Source organism: Anguilla anguilla, chromosome 5 (genome assembly GCF_013347855.1).
Source record: "Anguilla anguilla isolate fAngAng1 chromosome 5, fAngAng1.pri, whole genome shotgun sequence".
In the NCBI taxonomy this organism is placed as follows: Eukaryota; Metazoa; Chordata; class Actinopteri; order Anguilliformes; family Anguillidae; genus Anguilla; species Anguilla anguilla.
Window position 1 is genome coordinate 41,133,545 of NC_049205.1, and position 19,555 is coordinate 41,153,099.

At 42.3% G+C, this 19,555-nt stretch overlaps 1 protein-coding gene and 1 long non-coding RNA gene across 2 annotated transcripts; one reads left to right on the forward strand and one right to left on the reverse strand.

Annotated features, from left to right (window-relative positions):
* LOC118227588 (glutamine and serine-rich protein 1-like) lies at nt 1-16,434 on the reverse strand. Its single transcript, XM_035418201.1, has 13 exons — nt 16,036-16,434; nt 11,741-11,844; nt 11,483-11,644; nt 7,533-11,189; nt 6,887-7,170; nt 6,108-6,224; nt 5,667-5,800; nt 4,631-4,848; nt 4,094-4,231; nt 2,932-3,029; nt 2,386-2,532; nt 1,539-1,634; nt 1-1,313 (listed from the first exon to the last, which is right to left on the reverse strand). The coding sequence occupies exons 1-13, from the start codon at nt 16,140-16,142 to the stop codon at nt 1,170-1,172; spliced, it is 5,406 nt and encodes a 1,801-aa protein (XP_035274092.1). The 5' UTR covers nt 16,143-16,434; the 3' UTR covers nt 1-1,169.
* Nucleotides 15,527-16,168, forward strand: LOC118227590. Its single transcript, XR_004765300.1, has 2 exons — nt 15,527-15,838; nt 15,979-16,168. It is a non-coding gene; the product is annotated as an uncharacterized LOC118227590 (long non-coding RNA).
* Nucleotides 16,435-19,555: the final 3,121 nt, after the last annotated feature.

A 19,555-nucleotide genomic window follows, 5' to 3' on the forward strand; every position in this document is an offset into this window, starting at 1 on the left:
TATATTCTTGTTTAGTAAGAAATTTATTTTCACATATCTGAAAATAATTGCAATGTGTAACACAGCTACACTTGAGAAGCAAAACTAGTCCAGTACTGTGTGCATATCCGGCTTAAAATTGAGACATACTTGTATTAATAAAGGAAGATTTTCAAGATATATAGTTTACAATAGGTAATCAACATACAAATGTATAGGGCTTCTTTTTTGAAAACAATGAAAAGCGTATTACAAATATGTATGGAACAAATTTGACCACAATATTTCCTTTTGTGAAAAATTTAGTGAGATAAAATGTACATTTGAAAAAGAAAAGTATAAAGGCAATTTCTTTTTTTCCTCAATGAAAATAGTTAAGGTCATTGCATTTTATTACAATACATAACAAAAAGCAGTATTAGAATTGCACCAACTCCATACTTAGATTTATAACCATTGTTATAATAAAAGGAGTCTTTGAAGCATAAAAGATTTAGATATCTATATTATGTCAATTTCTTTCATAAAAGGATGTAATGGCAAAACACTTTTCTTTACAAAATGTACAATACTCTATATAAATTTGGCACTCCATTGAAAAAATGGATGTTTTACACACATACACACGCGCGCGCGCATGCACGCACACTAACATGTACGCGCGTACACCCACACCCACACACACACACACACACACACACACACACATATATATATCTATATAAACATCTCCACCATCACCACAATCACTGGCACTGTGATAAGGTGATAAGTAGCAAGGTACTTTTGTCTGATTGAAAATATACTGATTCCTATGCAAGTTGCTCTGTTCTAGCGCATGGTTAACAGTTTAATCCATCACGGTTCTTTCAATAAAATACATAAAAATAAAATGGAAAAGAACCGTTGGCCAGCTATGAAAAGAACAAAAAAAAAAAGCAAAAAATAAAAAAATACAAAAGTAAAACAGAGTGAAATCACTCTACTCTGCCTTTTTAGCACCGTGCAATCGAGCATTTCCGTTACTGAAGAGAAAATGCAAAGAGCTTGTGAGACCTGGCACCACTGCATACCAGTGAATGATTTGGTCTTTACTGTGTGTTGATTAGTGCTTTAACAAAATTTGATGACGAGTCAGCAGTTCCGTCGGGCCGGCTAGCCGTCCGCCGCTAGCTGCTAACGTGCTCTGGCTACAACAGGCAGGTCTGCTGCACCTGCGTCAGCAGCTCGCCGAACTTGTCGAAGAGGCCCTCCACCCACTTGCCGTCGCCCATGCACAGCTGCACCATCTCCTCTTGCCCCAGGTCCCGGCCCTGTGTCTGAAGAGATGCGATCTGGGGGGGTGGGGGGAGGGGGGGGTGGGGGGGGGGGGGGAGACAAGGCGACGTGACCGCTCTGCATGTGTGACCTCTATGGCACAGCTGAGTGAAAATTCCGTAACCTGTTCTGCCGCATTCCGTGGCAGGGCACTTCGGTTTTTTTTTCCTTTTGAGAACGCAGGGCAAAATTCTTAAGATGCCATTTAAGTGATGAATGCAGATAGGGTGGAAGAGTCTTACCTCGTCTTTACAAATCAGGAAGGTGTGGTACTTGTAATGCTGGAGAGAATGGTAGAGCGAAAACCACTGCGTTTTCTCCTTCTCTACTGTGTATTCCTGTAGGGAGTAGCAAAGGTCACAGAGGTTTTGTTTTTCCTTTGCAACACCTGCAGCGCATTCAGGAAGCAGCCCAGCTATACGCTCTTATTTTGTAAACAGAACTGCATGAAACCCCTGAAGCGAGGCTTTAAGCGGAAGGATAATTCAAGGAAATGTGAAAACGTCTAAGGACAGAGCACGACTGCATTCAGAAGAGGAACAGAACGTTCACTGCGAAACACCATATTTACATAAGTATAGAGTGGGAGGCAATTTTCTGCAGACTCCTAACGCTTTGTGATAAGACTCAGACAAGTGCAAGAAAGTGGCTCTCACGACAACATGTTGGTGCCCTCTAGTGAACAAACCTTGTAACTGCTGATGTATAGCTGTGATTTTTGTTCACATTCGGGTAAAAGAAAATGGACAAAGAGCCAATTGAGGTCAGTATATCACTCCATGCAAACTGGTAATTTTGGTGTTGATACTGATGAGGTTACTGTCTATGTCTGAAAGGTATGCAGTTTTGTGGCTATTTCTGACAGCCTCAGACAAGCAATGTGATTGTGGTGCTGTTTCCCTATGCATTGACAGGACTTGTTCATCCACGGTATATGTATTAAACCCTTTTCATAATTTCACCCCACATTAGATGGCTGTCAGGACATAAACATAACTACAAGACAATAAGAAAATATTGAACCCTTTCCCTTTAATTTAAAACAGAGTAAAGCTTTACATGGATAAGACACAAGACTGAGAATCCTACCAGGGGTAATTTGCTTGAGGCTTTTGAAGGTCTCATAGTTTTCTTGTGGTAGGCTTTTCCACTCAACCGCACTTTAAAGGTAGGGGTTTCGCCATCTTTTGTCAACTCTGCCACCACGGACAGCTCTGGGAAGCTGTCCAGTGCATTCTGTTGGAGGAATGATACAAAATTCATTAACCAAATATGGCTGGCTAGGCAAAGACCAAAAAAAAAAAAAGCACAGCATGGTATTTGAAAAGATACTTGAAACTAAAATGGTAAAAAAGTATTGAATAGGAATTAATATTTAAGATGTTAAACATCCCAAGCATCCATCAAGCATTTATACAACTCAACATAAGGTTGCATGGTTTTATATCAAAGCTACTCTTGGGCCCCATCTTTCCAGAAGGTTCCACAATACATTTCAAGCACAAGCAAAAGAAGCCAGAAGTGAGGGGAAAATACCGACAGAATCTTTGTATATTTTCCAGCCAGGAAAAACTGGTGCTGTTTTTAAAAAAAAATTCAATTTCAGGCGTAAAACAGACCAACAGAGGGACTCACCTTAAACAGCTGCCCCACACGCAGTTTGGGCAGCAGCCTCCTCCTGTTGTCTGTGATCATCCCGTCTACTCTTTTCATGTGAGGAAGGAGGAGCTCATCTGCAGCATATTCAGGATTTTCATTCAGAGAAAGGGACACATTAATTCTTGCCTGTAGCAAAGCTTTGCCTCCGTACTTTCTGACTGTCCATTTACTCTGTTTACATCAATTGTCTGGATGCGGTATTGCTCCCGTGAACAAGCACTACCCATCTGCCATTACGAATGAGGCTGTTGTTCATGAAATGAGTTGGTATGTGGAACGATGTCTGCTGTGTGCAACGTACATAGAGTGGAATCCAAAAAACAGCCCTACAGCCACTCGCAACATCTGCAGTGCCAGTGTTTCAAGAGGTGCCATTAGCACAGTTTCTAACAACACAAAATGTATTTGATAAAGCATCTGAAGAAACACCACTCAAAGGAGCATGCCAACTTTTCACAGTTAGTTTTTATCACTATCTTCAGGCCTTATTTTTATGTAGACTATAACTACCACTATAAATTCACGCAACAGTATGTGGTTCTGCAGCACCATCGTCAATGGTATTTTATTGTTATTCATCCAAGGAATTTTAAAAATTGCACATTGCAACAGTAGGCTATGATTTTTGTGACACAAACTTAATGTGAATTGTTTGGTTTGAATGAAACTCCACTGAATGACCATTTCATTAAAAAACATGACTTTGCAAACAACAGGCACGGAGAAGTTTGTGGAAACTCATAATGGAGTTGGCACCAAGGTATGATTACTTAAAAAGAAGAAACACATCTGACAGGCCATATGGCAGCAATGATTGTTATTATACACTTAAAAACTTTTGATAATCATGGATGTGGTATATCACCCAGTCTTACCTAGAAGTATATACTTCTTCATTTAATTACAAACCTAGTAGCCAATTGTTTAATGTTATTCTACATTACACACCATTCAGTGTTCATGCTCCTAATAAAAATAGTGAAATTGAATATTATTTTGATTGATCCTTATTTTTTTACAGGCATGATAGGCTTTCAGTTTACTTCTTACTTCTCTATCCCGTCATACTGTCAATAACATATAATATGATAGTTTTACCAGATCAACCAGCGAAACAAGCTGACACGTCAGTGCTCACCATTCTCCTTCTCCAATGTCTCCATCACACTGCTGTCCAGGGCCACGCCAATGAGCAGCTCCACGTAGCTCCTGAAGGCCTCCTTCATGGTCCTGGTGTTGAGGAAGCGTGTGGCAAAGGGGACTGGAGGAGTAAACTCTGGAAAAAACCAACCAGGAGTGGAGTTAAATCTCACAGACCAATCACGCCTCACGACAGAAAACGCGAAATGTTGGAACGATTTTTGAAATCTGGCTTCGACGATGACACGCAATTACAAAACATGCTGATAAGCACAGCACAAGTAAAAGTGAACTCTGAACTCTCTTTTTAAGTACAGTACAATAATAGTATAACAAAGTGTAACAAATTAGCCCAGGCAGACTTGACTTAAACCTTACAAGCACAAATGTATTTAACAACCACATAAATATATTTTATCAAAGAGGTTAAGGCTGTCAAGCACTTGGCAACTAAAACAAGCTTAAAACACATACAGGACACTTATCTGAAAACTACTTAAGAGTTTAATCTCTCTGAACAGGAGGAGTGCCTGACCATCGTCTTCGCTCACAGCCTCCGGGGACAACACGGTGGGCGAAGAGGAGAACTCCTTCCACTTCTTCCTCTTTTTGGGCGGCGGCTCTGCCTTGACCTTGGGCTGCTTCGCTTTGGGTTTGGCGGGAGGCTTGCTGGACGCAGGCTTCGGCGCGCAGGGGTCGGTCACCGCAGTGGACGCCGCTCTCTGGCCGAGCAGGGCCTTAGCGTGGGAACCTCTGGCCCAAACAGCAATGAAATACTTGATTCAAGATTCAATAATTTATTGCCAAACAACTTAGTTGTATTTGCCTCAGTGTGCTCATGACAGAACAGCAAACAATCACAGCAAAACAGTCAAGACACATAATAAGAAAAAAACACATAACCCCCACCCCATAGAACATTACATACATCCGTGGACGTAAGATTTTAACAGTACTTTGTTTTTAACTTGAGTACTTTGTTTCAACAAAACTAGAAAAATACCTACAAATATACTAATCTATGGCTGGTACAGGATAAAAAAGAGACTATGAAATGAAGCGGAGCATGTGCAGTACTTGTAATTGTATGCACAGAACATGCCTCAGGATGTAAATATCTTAGTCAGTTATGTGCTGTCAGATAACTGACTAGTTTTTAGGTTGCGGCTTTCGAGACAGAGGTATGATTTGACACGGCAAACTTGTTCATGGTCCATGCAATACATGGTATCTCTCTCAAAAGCTGTAACCTAAATACTAGATACCCAACAGTGTCAACAAATGTGCCCCTATATCAGCCACTGTATATCTGGCTGACTGCCCAAAATTTCTGCATCTGAAATATCCTCCATTGCACATAAACCGCTGTCGAGGCCAATTGATAAAAACACAATAAAACAGAAATAATATCCAAAAACCTAAGAAAGTCATTTTTGTAAGTGGCTTTGCTCAAATGTTTCTGCTAAATGACAACTGAAAATTATGAACTATTCCTTTAAGGCCAGATCAATCCCAGCAGCCATCACTGGGGCTAAGTACAAGTACACAGGTTCAGGTGGCAGAATTCATACCTCATGGAGTGCATGGGTTTGCACCTTGGTTTCCTGCTGCAGACCCGAACGTACTCCCTCTTATTTACAGTGTCGATGAACTTCACGTACACTCTCCTGTACAAGGTCTTTGCATCCCCAAAGTACCCTAAATACTACAGGACAGAGTGGACAGCAGATCCATATTCCCAAAGAGCTCAAAGTTAGTTATTTAAGTAACATTCATACAATTTCATCAATCACAACAACAGACATACTCGGTTCTATTGTTTATGCCAATTATAAATAAATTCAGAATTAATCTATGATACCAATTGTGTATATCAGTTATTGCATCTCTTTTATAGATGGCATCCTCTAAATTATTATGCAAAATGGGAAAGCACAGCAGCATATAATACTGAATATTCCAAGAGCTGTCAGTGTGGGCCTTGTGGATCATGGGTATTATTTTGTACGTACGCTGTTAGTGGCTGAAAACACTCGGGTTCCGTCCCTCAGCTCAGGCACAAATTTCTGCAGTAAGGCTTTCTGTACCTTCCAGATGGCAGGGGGCTCATGCCCTGCTGTTAATGTCATCTGCCAACATGAAATATGACACATTACAACAGAAAAGAATAAGTGCAATGTAGAAACAGACAACGGTTTAACTGTCCCACATTGTAAAATGCTACTGCCAGCAATCTGATTCTGCTCAAAGAGCACCAGCATTCTCCCCAGCATGTGAATGCAAGAAATTCACTTGAATGCAAATACATTAATAGCAAGGAACATGAAACCTACAGTGGCATACCAAGGACAGCCAGCTCTCCCAAAACGGGAGCCAAAGGGCCAGCGATCCCATAGTGCATTGCTCAGTTGTGTTTATAAACAAAGGACTTTTGAGAACGTTTTTTCTAGTGGAGGTTCCCTTTAAGACAACAAATCAGGCTACAGTACATTTAGATTGAAATGGTGTAACAACACACAGATTTCAGCAAGCGAGGTGCGTTTTCCTGTAAATATTATGTGAATGACATACATATTTATAATGGCATTCAAAATTTGTGCAGTCTATTCTTGCAGGGTCTCAACGACCTATTCTGCACTGTGCATAACAATATCTCTTTTGCATTATTGCACAGAATAAAGAGGAAAAATATGTCAAGATGATCAAATTAATTTCTGAGAGTGCAATCTTATTGAAAAGATTTCAGTGGCTGGGCTTATGTAAAGAAATATGCATCCGGACAGAGTCTCACCTTCAAGCATTCGATATCCTCGATTTTTACCACAAACTCGTCCCGCTCGCGGTACATCCCCTCACCGCCACTGTCCGAAAGATCCTCGTCCGTCAGGCCCTCGATGGCTACAGAGTTCAGCTGTGTGGCCAGCTGGTCAGGAGGGAACTCCTTCAACTGTTCTGGTGCAGACATCTCAACAGACGTGACTGGACCCTGCTTTTCAGTCTTTAGCCCTGACGAAGGCACGTTGTGAGATTGTTCCTGCTTTATGATGAGTCCTGAATTATTTTTCTCTGTCACACCTGGAATTACGTTCAGGGGAAGTGGTCATGCATTGACAGCATTCTCTGTCTTAATCACCAGAAAATATAACAAATATTAGTAGTGTGCTAAAACAATACAGTGTTATGGCTTACTAATTGGAACGAACCACAACTTTCAGAGGCTGCTTAGATAATATATTTTTTAACATAAATTAAAAGAAAATTATTGAATATATATGACCTGATTTGCAAAGCCAAATTGTATTCATAGACTACAATTCACTATAACAGCACACTGATTGACAGTGATGATGGATAGCATTCACTTCAAGAATAAGAAAAGGAATTAAATGTCTAAAGGAGAATGACTAATCTTCCACTTTGAATTAAAGTAGTCTTACCAAAATGACTCTTCTTCTCTGAAGGGTCATCCAATGCAGAAAGGGCAGAAGTGATGCTCTTTTGAAGATCTTGGTTCTTTCCCACAGAATCATCCTCATCAGAGGAGAAAGAAGGCAAGGCCTCCAGGTTCCTCTTCAGTTCCTCATCAAGCCTCTTGCAGGTACTGACAGCATCAACTTCTGGCGACGTCAATGGTGCTGGCAAGGGCTGTGGCTTGGAGGTCAGAGGAAGGGGACCGGAGGGCCTTTTGAAGGATGCAGGCGCCTTCCGGGAACGATTGGGCATTCTTATTGGAGGAGAGGAGAACTGCTGCTTGGGTCCTGATTTCAGGAAGTCCAAAAAGGACCCGATGAATCCTGTTTTGACCTCTGGCTGCTTCTCCTCCACCTCCCTGATCTTCTGCCGCATCCGCTCCTGCTGCTGATAGCCATCATAGCAGGAATCTGAGGTGGAGGGTGAGCTGGTCTCACTCCCTCTGGAGTTCTGCCGCTTACCCTGGCCACTCCTCTTTGCTGATTTGGGGTAACCATTTTCATCCTCACCCACCAGCTTATTTGAACCCTTGGACTTTGCCTTCTTTTTTGAGAAACTATTAGTGGAACATTCCGAGCCAGCCGGGTCCAATTTTACAGTCTTCTGCCCTAGGTTCTGAGCATGATCCCTGTCCTTGGGCAGGTTGGTTTTGTTCATAATCCCCATGGGGTCGCACTCCTCAGCAGTTTGCTGAAGGTCATTCTCGGAGGTTGTGCTCTCATCATTGAGGCTTCTCCCACAGGGGTTGAAAGAACCATTGCTGTATCCCACAGTTCCATCCTCAACTAGAGTCTTCTTCTCCCCCTGCGACACCTGGCTGATGCTCCTGGACCTATGTAGAGAGCCCACTACCCTCTCTCCTATGTCCTGCCCAGAACTGAAGGCAGAGCCAGTCAATTCGTGCTGCATTGAGACATTTGACAACTCAATTGCTTGGTGCTCCAAGCTTCCACTCTTAGGCAACTGGTGGATGCCTATATTCAAATGAGCACTGTTTTGTGTCATGGCCACAGTATGGGTGCTAGCAGTGATGGGGTGTGATGATGAGAAGCTTGGAGAAATATGCCTTGTGTCCACAAACTGGAAGTGACCCTTTGAGTCTATGGGGTTAGCCAGTGAAGGTATCTCTCCTTCTGAGGAGGTGGCCTTGACAAAATCCTGAGGGGTGACTCCACAGGCAGCTGCGGTGGCAGCCAAAATGTCATCCACGTTGGACAGGATGTTCCTGTCGTCCCCCAGCAGAACAGAGTCAGGGAAGCAGATGGAACTCAAGGCAAAATGATGCTTTGCATCATGCTGGTTTGTTTGGCCAAAGTTTTCTTTTGGCAGTGGGTGCTGCTGCTGGATAGACTTGGAGGCTTCGGCAATGCCCATCTTCAGGACATCTGAGCCCTGTGAAAGAACCACCTGCTGCTGGCTATGGCTGTCACTGTGTCCTATAGCCTGATCGTCCATTTGCAGGTAGTGCACAGGGATCTGCTGCATCTGGGTTGATAACTTAGTTGAGTCAAACCCCGAATGAAACAAGGGCTGCTGAAGCAGAATCCTCTGCAGGTCTCGAGAGGGCTCCAGCAGGACCTGGGCACTGGGCAAGCGGATGTACTGAGTCTGCTGTACCATGTGGTTCTGACTCTGTTGATGAGCACTAGCACCCTGTATCTGATGGTTTAGCAACAGCTGCGACTCAGGCACCTGCAGGAGTGAGTGCTGCTTATTAAGCTCCTCTGTGCCTATGGTTACGTGGGAAGACTGTAACAGAGGAGAGTTCCTCTTTGAGTCCGTGGTCACTTGGCTGGTGCTGGCAGCGGTCATATGCTGTTTGTGGTGGTTCAAGGAAACCATCCTTTCATCTTTTTTAGATTCGGACAGTGCTAGGCCCATTATCTGGTCCTCGGGCTGCATGCTGCTCCGGATCACGCTCTGTGAGTTGTATCGGTCATCCACCTTGGAGTTTGCATGCCCAGCTTTGTTCTGTTCTCCAGTGTCACAGGCAGCCAGGGTCTGAGTGGTGGGATCTTGGGAGGACTGTTGCAATCCTTGCAAATCCTGAACAGGAAACTCATCTCCCTCCTGTTTGGAGATGATAAACGTGCTGGCATCCAATTTCCTTTTGCTGTAGGGCAGCTTCAAGTCAGCTGAGGACTGGTTGTTCTGTAAGGCTTGAGAATGAGAAGCTAAGGAGAAAGTCGGGGACTGAACAGGAGGCAAGTATTTCTGAGGCTGTGGTGATAATGTGTTTTCTGTTTTGATGCTGGGAGAAGGCTGCATTAGGATGTACTCCTGGGTGGGACTCGACGTGGGTAAATTCTGGGCACGAGTGGAAGAGAAGGAGAGGGCCTCTGAGGTCAGGACGAGGGAATGTCCTGAAGTGTAGCTCTGAGAGAGACTTACGGTAGCCAGTCCCTGGGACTGTGCAGAATAGCTTGCAGTTGGCAGGGTCTGAGAGTGGCTGGAAGAAAAACTCTGAGCAGTATTCCCCTGGCAGTTGCCCTGTGCCTGGGCCCCATACTCCTCACTGCGTCCAACAGAAAGCAGCCCCTGTTGCTGACCAGAAGAATAGACAAGTGACTGGCTTGCAGGAGTTACATTTACAGACTGTCCAGAGAAAGTGGTCAGAGTCTTGTAGAAAGAAGGCAACTTCTCCAACTGGCTGGAAGAGCAAACCTGGCCTTGGTTGGGCACAGTTGGTGAAGTGACGTAGTGCTGTAGGGGGCTGACTGGCATCAGGCTAGGTAGCTGCGCTGATGTGTAGGCTTGGGGCTGCCCAGCAATGACAGGACTCTGCCTCTGGATGGGAGAGGGGTAGCTCTGAGGCCGCAGATCTGGGGAGCTTCCGTGGGGCTCGTTAGCCTCTGGGGTCTGCTGGGTGTGTCTGGAGGAACAGTCTTTGTTCTTTGTACCAGATGGGGATGAAAATGTTGGCGAGGAGATGGAAGAAGGATAGGCCTGAGTTTGCTCCAGTGTGGACTGAGATGTTTTCTGCTGCAGTCTGCTGTCGCTGACCTGAGTAGATTCTCCCACGGGGCTGCAGGGCAACACGGCTGGCTCACGGGGGGAGCTCTGGAAGGTGATCTCGCCCCCACCGCCAGCCATGTAGCCCTGCAGGGAATGCTGGGTGCTGCCGGAAAGCTGTGACTGCATTGACTGGGTACTGGAAGGCCGCTGATGGTGCTTGATGACACTACATTCCCGCTGGAGTGCTCTCTCAAGGGAGCCCGCGAAGACTGAGGTGCCATACGTCTGGGGGGTTGCCTGGGCCCCACTCACGGCAGAGGGCAACAGGCTAAACTGAGGCTGCAGGAGGTGGGGAGCCGACTCCTGGGCCGAACGGTACGTAGAGGACTGCGGCGGAACGCTGGCGCTCAAAGGGGTGCTGCTGAAACGATCAAAAGGCAGAGCCGGTGGCACCGACCCCTGGGCGGGCTTGATCTGCAGCAGATGATCTTGAGGAGACAGTATCCCATTTGTGGAGGAGGTGAAGCTGGCGTCCTGAAGTGCCAGCGATGGGGCAGTTGAGAAACTGCGGGTGGAGAAGCTGTTGTGGTGCTGGTAAGGGGTGGGGATTGTTCCCGTGGGCAGGGCTCCAGCGACAAAAAGTTCTGTAGCAGCAGATGAATTCATACCTGGCAGGGACAGTCAAACCAAACACAACAGTAGTAAGGATATGCATATTCTCAGGTGCATCAATACCAATTCAAACCCAGGCAAAGTCATGTAAAGGCATACAGAAACCAAACTACGGACACATAAACAAGCCAACAAAACAAAAACAAAGAATTAGATACATTTATGAAACAGACACAAAAACAGACAAGACACAGATGCAAAAAGCGCAACGTACACACGTGCAAACATGCACACGCAAGCCAACATGCGCCCACGGACGCAAAAACAGGCACATTCCCACTCTGCATACCGGTCTGCCATGAGGGAGTCCTGAACTGGGGGAGGAGGGATGCAGAGGCAGGTCCAGCCTGAGGGGTACGGGACTCGACAGCAGAGAGGAAGCTCATGACTGACGCTTCAGTAGTGCTACTGTTAGCAGCGTGCAAACCAGCATCGAAGATTCCAGACAGCCCTGAGAGGCAGTAGACAACACTCGGCGTGAATACAGGGATGCGGATTCCCGACCGTCCGGAGTCGCGTGGCATATGGCCCCACTTGGTTGCCTTACCTGTGGGATGATGCGCAGTGGCGAATGTTGAGGGTTGATGATTGGAAGCGTAGGTCTGCCGCTGGAGAAGCTCTGATTCTGGAGGTGCTGCTCCATATGTTGAGCTGTAGGATTGTTGACATGAGACATATTAGAGGAGGAACTCCAGAAACACTGCCCTGTACAATTTCCATATTGCTGTGTTTTTGTCTCTGGAACATATACGTTTTATATTGAATACAACTGTGAGTTCATAACAATATACTGAAATATCCGCAAATGTATTAAATATTTATTTGCATACTTGTTCCAGAGAAGCACATATGAAGCCAGAAGGGACCCCAAAGTACTAAATAAATTATATTAAAATACTGTACATGCAATTTGTTTAACAGCTCTCACCAAATTGAAAGATCATTTTCCACTAGTGTGGCATACATACTGTCATTCCTGGTGACCTTCTGACTATGACATATTAGACCCTTGTTAAATTTAATTGTTACCCAGATTACACTTGAACTTGCTATGTGGCATTTACACAAGGCAGAACAACAAACACAGAAAGGCTTGTCTGCCAAATGGTGATGACTTTCTTCCATACACTTGTGTGTAAACAGCTTCTTGAGGGGATCTGTATGAAACGGTTTGCCAGTAAACACACATGCTCAGAGAGAATGCCCTGTGAGAAGCGATTCATTTATATCAAATTCCGACAGATTTAAATCCTTCCAGCTTCATATGAAACAGCTGTTTAATATGAGATGTCAGCCAGTATGTGTCACATCCAAAACACTTTAGATGTTTTCAGTCCAATTAGGCCTAACTGTTTGGCTATTTCAAAGCCTCGACAGTGGGTATTTACCAACATTTCACATAATACTAAAAAGAATTCCAAGAAAGAATTAATTAGTTTAATTAGTTGAGAAATATGGTGCCAAGCACCCCTCATCAGATTCTACCATTTAATTTGGCAGATGTTATTTCTCAAACAAACTAACAGAGTGGCAGCTGCACTGCACATATCTCATCAAATATCATTTTCAATATTCATTGAAATGCACTGGAAAATGTTTCATGGAGCAATTTTTCACTTGTTCTAACATAATATTTTGGTGAACGATAATTCAGAATTAAATGAAGTCAACAAAATTATGAATGAATGAATGCAATTGGGATATTGGGATGTTACAAGCATGGAATGTTTGGAAAGTAAGAACAGTCTGTTACTGAGAAATTCCAAACACCTGTGACAGTCACCCAAATTTGTATTTGCTTTCTCTTATTTAAGCCTACGTGTAAGCCTTGTGAAACCGAAATGGCTGACTCGATAAAGGCATGGAAAATGTGCAGATGTTATCCATTTAATACAGATGTGATCGCTGACCAGGTTAATTGGATATGGAAGACATAGAAACAATGCAAAAGAAGAAACATAACCAGAATCACTTAACAATGTTAATAATTAATAAAGAGTGACCAAAACTGCACGCTCAGTTTTACATAAGTGATGAATAGCAACAATTTTGCATTTTGCTTGACAGCTTTAAAAACATTAGAACTCCTCAGTGTGAAACCATATTTTCAATCTAGTTAAGCCGGTTTATAATTTCTCAACTTTGCTGAACTTAATTTTAAGAGGAAATCTTATGTATGATAGGCATCTCAAAATATTTCATGTGGCCTTGGTGAGGCATATGGTACATATCGCCTACACGTGGAAGCAAACAAACCAAAAAGGGAAGCAGGCTCTTTCTGTTATGACAATACAACTCATGACTAAATCAATCACAAATGTACCTTGCTAAAAATACTTCTGATAACCAATTAACGTTGACAAGTTCAATGTAAAAGGTTGGGTGAATACCCAATATTTACCATTCGATATTACAGTGATAGCGTGTCCTCAGGTAAAAAATGCATTCACAAACCAGTACAAATGAAGATCCTACAAGCTGACAGAACCCAGACACCTAGGTCCAATAATCCTTTGCTGTCATTAAATGATACATTTGCAATGTGTAGCAGATATGATCAATATGAGAAATGATGAAGCAGGCTGGCCTAAGGTTCAACTTGTTTTTGCTTGTTTTACTTTTAACAATACATAGGTGTATAATAACAAATAACAGCTTCTCAAAGCTCTAGTGTAGGACAGGGAACTAAAACCAACTAACCTGTACTGAAACTGTGAGTTCTACATTTCCAGTGATGTCTTAAATTCACAATTCAACTATGCTTGAACATGATACATGAAACGTGGATGTTTTTTTATTGGCAAAGCCATAAATTACTAGCATAAAATTGAAATGCTACAGAACTAGGCTGCTTGAAGTGGCTCACATCTTGTTGCTTGACTAGAATCAAACACACGTCTCCCATCAGTATTATCACACACCACTGTTACCAATACAATTTTGACTGAGTTTTACAGACAGAGATGCAAAACCTACCTTTGAGTACAAAGTACTCCAACAACTGTTCTGTTAGACACAAGCGTCATTTCCTGTTGGCCACTACCGTTCAGGCAGGGACGACCAAAAATATCTATACTGAGAGTGGTTTGATGAAACAGCAATCTGGGCATCACTCTGAAAAGGTAGTGTCTGTTCTACAACAGGTACTATACAACATTCTAATTAATTAAAAAAAATGTAAAAATCCAAATTAAACTTTATTTTCACATTTAAGAGTTCAGAAGTAGATTGGCATCAAACCAACGGAAAGCTGTTGATGCACCATGCAAGTCAACAAGAAGAAATGTGTTTGTGTAAAACATTTACAGGGTGCATGGGCATCCCAGACCAATGTAGTTACACAGTACATACATAAACAAGCATATGCAGCAAAGGAACGTTGGCTGCAATTTGTAAGCCAAGGCCCCTTGCTGTCCATATGGAACAACAAAGACTGTTGACTATGCAGTGCTAAAGACTCAGGTTCTGAGCAAAGGGGGTCAATCACACTTTCATGCTGACTGTAGTGGATGACATCTACTGTTGCAGCAGGCTCATATACTCTTCCGAGTTCAAACTCTGGCTGGCATCGATCCATACTGTTCAGTTTCCCAGCTAAAGCCAATGGTCATCGTGTTTGGCTTTAACATTGACAGCTCATGCTATTTATCAAAGTGAAGCAATTTATCAGCTAGTTCAATTACACAACAATTAAATTTCGATTTTTATAAAGAAAAGTAGCATATAATTTAATATTCCTGTAACAATTTATGTTTCTTATGGTGCAAACTCAGAAGAATATTGCATAAACAGCTTATAGAATATGGCACAATCATGCATCAGTGCAGTGCATTTCTAAACAACAGAAAAGACTCGCAGTTCACGATACTTTTACATAATATTATGGTTGTGGAGTGGTGGGAAAAAATATGAATTACATATTTAATAAATAAATATTATTCCAAATACGATACTGGTAACAACTCTGTGATGTCGTTAATCATGCGGTTGAACTTCGGTAGGTCAGCACAAATAAAAAAGGGATGATGGTACACAACAGATATTATATGATTATATGATATGCATTCACTTTTCATTCATTATCCGTCCATAAGAAAGTCCATAAGAAAGACTCTCTAAATTAGAACAATAATAGGGCGTTCCACTTCAATAATATCCAGACATTGAGCTGGAATTATTGTTTCAGGAAAAATTACGACTCAAATAACAGATGAGGACAACAACGGATCGTATGACTGCGTTAGTTAAAAACGGCAAAATGTAAACAAAACCCATAAGATCACAAAACATTCTAAAGTCCGAATTACAAAATATCGGCTATTGCACACACACAACCAAATGGCAACGGTGAAACAGCTGTATACGTACTACCGAGTTGCGCGTTGCAAAACTACAATTTGACAACTTGTTCATAATTTATTTAACTGGAATTACGTTTTATGAATACAGTTCACAATTAGCGTTAAACCGTAAAAATGTGTCAACAGAACAGACAGGAAATCAGATCAGTGTCGGGCAATCAAGCTGGCGCATTTCACCGTTTCATATATATCCAAATGCACACTTTCCATTTCGCTTAATGGCAATTAAGTTGCAAGAATCGCGATGCTGGAGACACAATGTCGCTAGCTAGCACCCGATTTCAGTAAGTCCACCACTTCTTTTTAAACCAGCTAAGTTGTTCGTTCGTCTGAATAATTGAAAGTGAGGAAGTTTTCCAAACCCAATGTCTTATAAAACAGCGCGTTAACTTTACAACTCGGCATATTTTGTTTGTTGTGCTAGGCCCTCCATCACCGGAATTTTCTTGGACGATGACCCGCCCTCCCCGTCATCTCCTACCTTGGCTTAATGCTTGCGGTGCTGCGCTCGTAGGCCCAAGCTGCGGTCTGTGCTGGTGGAGCCAACTGATCTGCGAAGCTGGAAGTCGGGTAATTCCTGTCCATCATCCGGCAAAATTGGGAGTGATGCACTTCCCCGATAGCTTTCTAAAGCAGGCACACATTCAAGCAAAGGGACGGACAGAAAAAATCACATTGTCTTGGAGCATAGATCGGGAAGCACTGACTCACAGAGCGGTAGTTCAGGGGGGATCCGCAAAGTGACTCTTAATATCTGATTATTGTTTTATGGTTATTATTGTTCCTGTCCCTCAGTCAGTCATGGTGTTAGTGCTGCATGGTGCGACTTGGATCAGGTCCCCATATTGGTTTCTTTCCCAGGATGCACCTCCTACCAGCTTGGAGTTGCAAGTTTTTCTCATGATCTGCTATTGAGTATTAGTAGGTAAATATGCAGAACGCGCCGAGTCAGGATTTTAAATGGCCAGAAATCGAATAAATAAATAAATGAAAGTTATAGAGTAATTCATACAAGCAATATTTTTTCAGTTACTGAAAACATATATTTAATGTATTTATTTCTTTTGAAAATCGTTTTTTATGTCAATAAAAAACCATGCAATGAAGGTGAAAAAGCCAGGTTGACATAATCTTAAAATTGAACTTATTTTATGAGGTTAAAATTATTGTAATTATAATAATACATTTATAATTCAAATAATTAAGACCAGCTAACCATTATTTTCTCAAAATAGCAGCAGTTTGCAGAATTCAAACAGGATTGCAAGCTACAGGCATATCACAGGAGCAACTACAATGTAAGTACAGAACATACATCAGCATTATTTTCAGTGTTAAAAATCAGTTAATTGTAGTGTATATTATGACATTTGACAGGCAAGTATTTTTAAAAGGGCAATACTATATAAAATGAACATACACTTCAATAAAGATTTTATTTCATGATAATTCATATGAATACAAAAGGTTTTTGAGGTTTCTTTTGTCTGAAATAATACTAAATTTGTCTGGGCATGAGTGCATGTGAATTTGTACATTTTATAGAATATGAATGTACCATACCAATTTTTTACATTTGTGTGCATGTGTGTGAGTGTGTGTGTGCACGCATGCATGTGTGCATGTGTTTTCATAATGATTATTAAATGCGGACGTCAAATGTCAGATGCTTTTGTGAATAATTTAACATTCTATAAATGGGGATAGAAGTCTTTTGCAAAGGTTATCTAGTTCCTGAAATGGGATTTGTAATACCTATTCGTAGTGCCTATAGTACCCTGTATTTAATCTAAACCAACACTTAGCAATGATCTCATCAACTCTTGGATATGAGAATGAGCTAGCTGGTTCATACTGATTGGAGCATGGTAAACCTCCAAAATATGGTAAAGCCACTATTTCACAGCATACACAATGCTGACAAAACCCATTTCAGTCTTTCTTTGTGTGGCATTTCTGGAACAACAGCAGCCACACAAATACAGTTGGATGCCAAGAAGCCTTTGCTTGAAACTTGACATGACATTGTCACAAAACGACGTTGTAGCTTTTATGTTCTTGGCATTGTTTTGTAGCTCTGAATCTTTACATTAGCAGACTATGCTTCTAGTATTTCTCAGTGGGATGCATACAGTTTAATCCAGTAAAGTATTATTTTTTTGTATTGGACATCCTCTAGAGCAGTGGTTCTTAACCTGGGTTCGGTCGAACCCTAGGGGTTCGGCGAGTCGGTCTCAGGGGTTCGGTGGAGCCTCCGCCGCAGAGGTCCACCCCTCAGTCTAGTCTGCAGTTAGTTAAAGAAGGGTTCGGTGAATGAGCATATGAAACTGGTGGGGTTCGGTGCCTCCAACAAGGTTAAGAACCACTGCTCTAGAGAGAAGCAAAGTATTCATTGAATATTTACAGCTCTTGGCCTAAGTTTAGATTTGGCTCTTTGTGAACGTGGCATGCAGAAGATCCAACTGATCCCCTTCCGATCATGAAAAACATTCACAGGACACAAGGTTAGATCAGGAAGAGTACTTATAAAAAAAGAAGAGCATGGTTAATTTTGTGCATCACCCTTTAAAATAACTATGATCTTAAACAATACAAAATATATTTAATTGGTTACATACATTGTCTTTCACAATCCCCCTTACATAATTGAAAAAAAAGAAAGAAAAAAATACATATATACACACACACACACACTAACATATTCATGAAATGCTACTGTTATGTTATTTAAAAAAGTATTTCTCTTGTTTTGGAATATACAGAAATTCGATTTTAAATGTTCTGCACTTGCTATCTACTAGGGGAAAAAATGTAATTGCTGGAAGCTCATATAGTTTTTTTTTACATTTTCTCCTAATTTAGTCCTTTTTCAAGACTTTTTGTATTGAAATTCCTTGGGTTCAAATCTGCCATGTTTATCTTTCACTGTTTCTTTTTGTGCTGCACGTTAAATGCTTTTCATCGCCTAAGGTTGTGAGCTGTTCCCAATATGGCCGCCAGACAGGTTTTCCATACTTGCACAAACTTCTCACTTCACTTGACCCTCTCATATTCAGAACATGTAGGAGGGATTACTTTTAGATATGTCTAAACTGGTTGTCATAGCTCTTGGCCATGCATAATATAGACATCCAGATTTGCATGTTTTTGTTTGTTCATTAGATCTTTTTGATGCATAATTTCCTTTGCGTTAACACAGCCCCATTGACCCCAGGGACCAATTGATTGGCCATATCATGCATTTATGTCAGGTAGGGGAAACTGAATAGTTATGTGGCTGGGAATGTGTGGGTAGTATTGGGGGACTACTTGCCAGAGCTTAAACTAACCTTCAAATGAATGCCATGGTTCAATTAGATATACATGGTAAAAGATACATAAGGTTAACTACTCACAGGACAGCTACAGACTATCTGTATCCAACTTATATATACCCTGGACGTACACCAGATCCCTTGGCCCTGTAATATCTGCCCATGGCTTGTCCTATCATTCCTATGCCGACGACACGCAACTCTTTCTCTCCTTCTCCCCATCGGACACACAGGTCCCCGCCCGCATCTCCGCTTGCCTGAGGGACATACAGAGCTGGATGGACAATCACCACCTGAAGCTCAACCCGGGAAAGACGGAGCTAATCTTTATTCCTGCTCTATCCTCTCCCCTCCTCGACTTTTCCATTTCCTTAGGGGACACCGTAGTGACATCATCACCCTGCGCCAAGAATCTCGGAGTGATGATGGACAACAGGCTGTCCCTCTCCAACAACATTGCAGCAGTAACCCGGGCATGCAGATTTTTCCTATACAACATCCGCAGAATCCGCCCCTTTCTCACCACCTACTCAACCCAGCTCCTGGTCCAAGCAATGGTTCTATCCCGCCTGGACTACTGCAACTCTCTTCTGGCTGGACTACCGGCATCTGCCACCAGACCCCTGCAGCTCATTCAGAATGCTGCGGCTCGTCTGGTCTTCAACCTCCCCAGACACTCCCACGTAA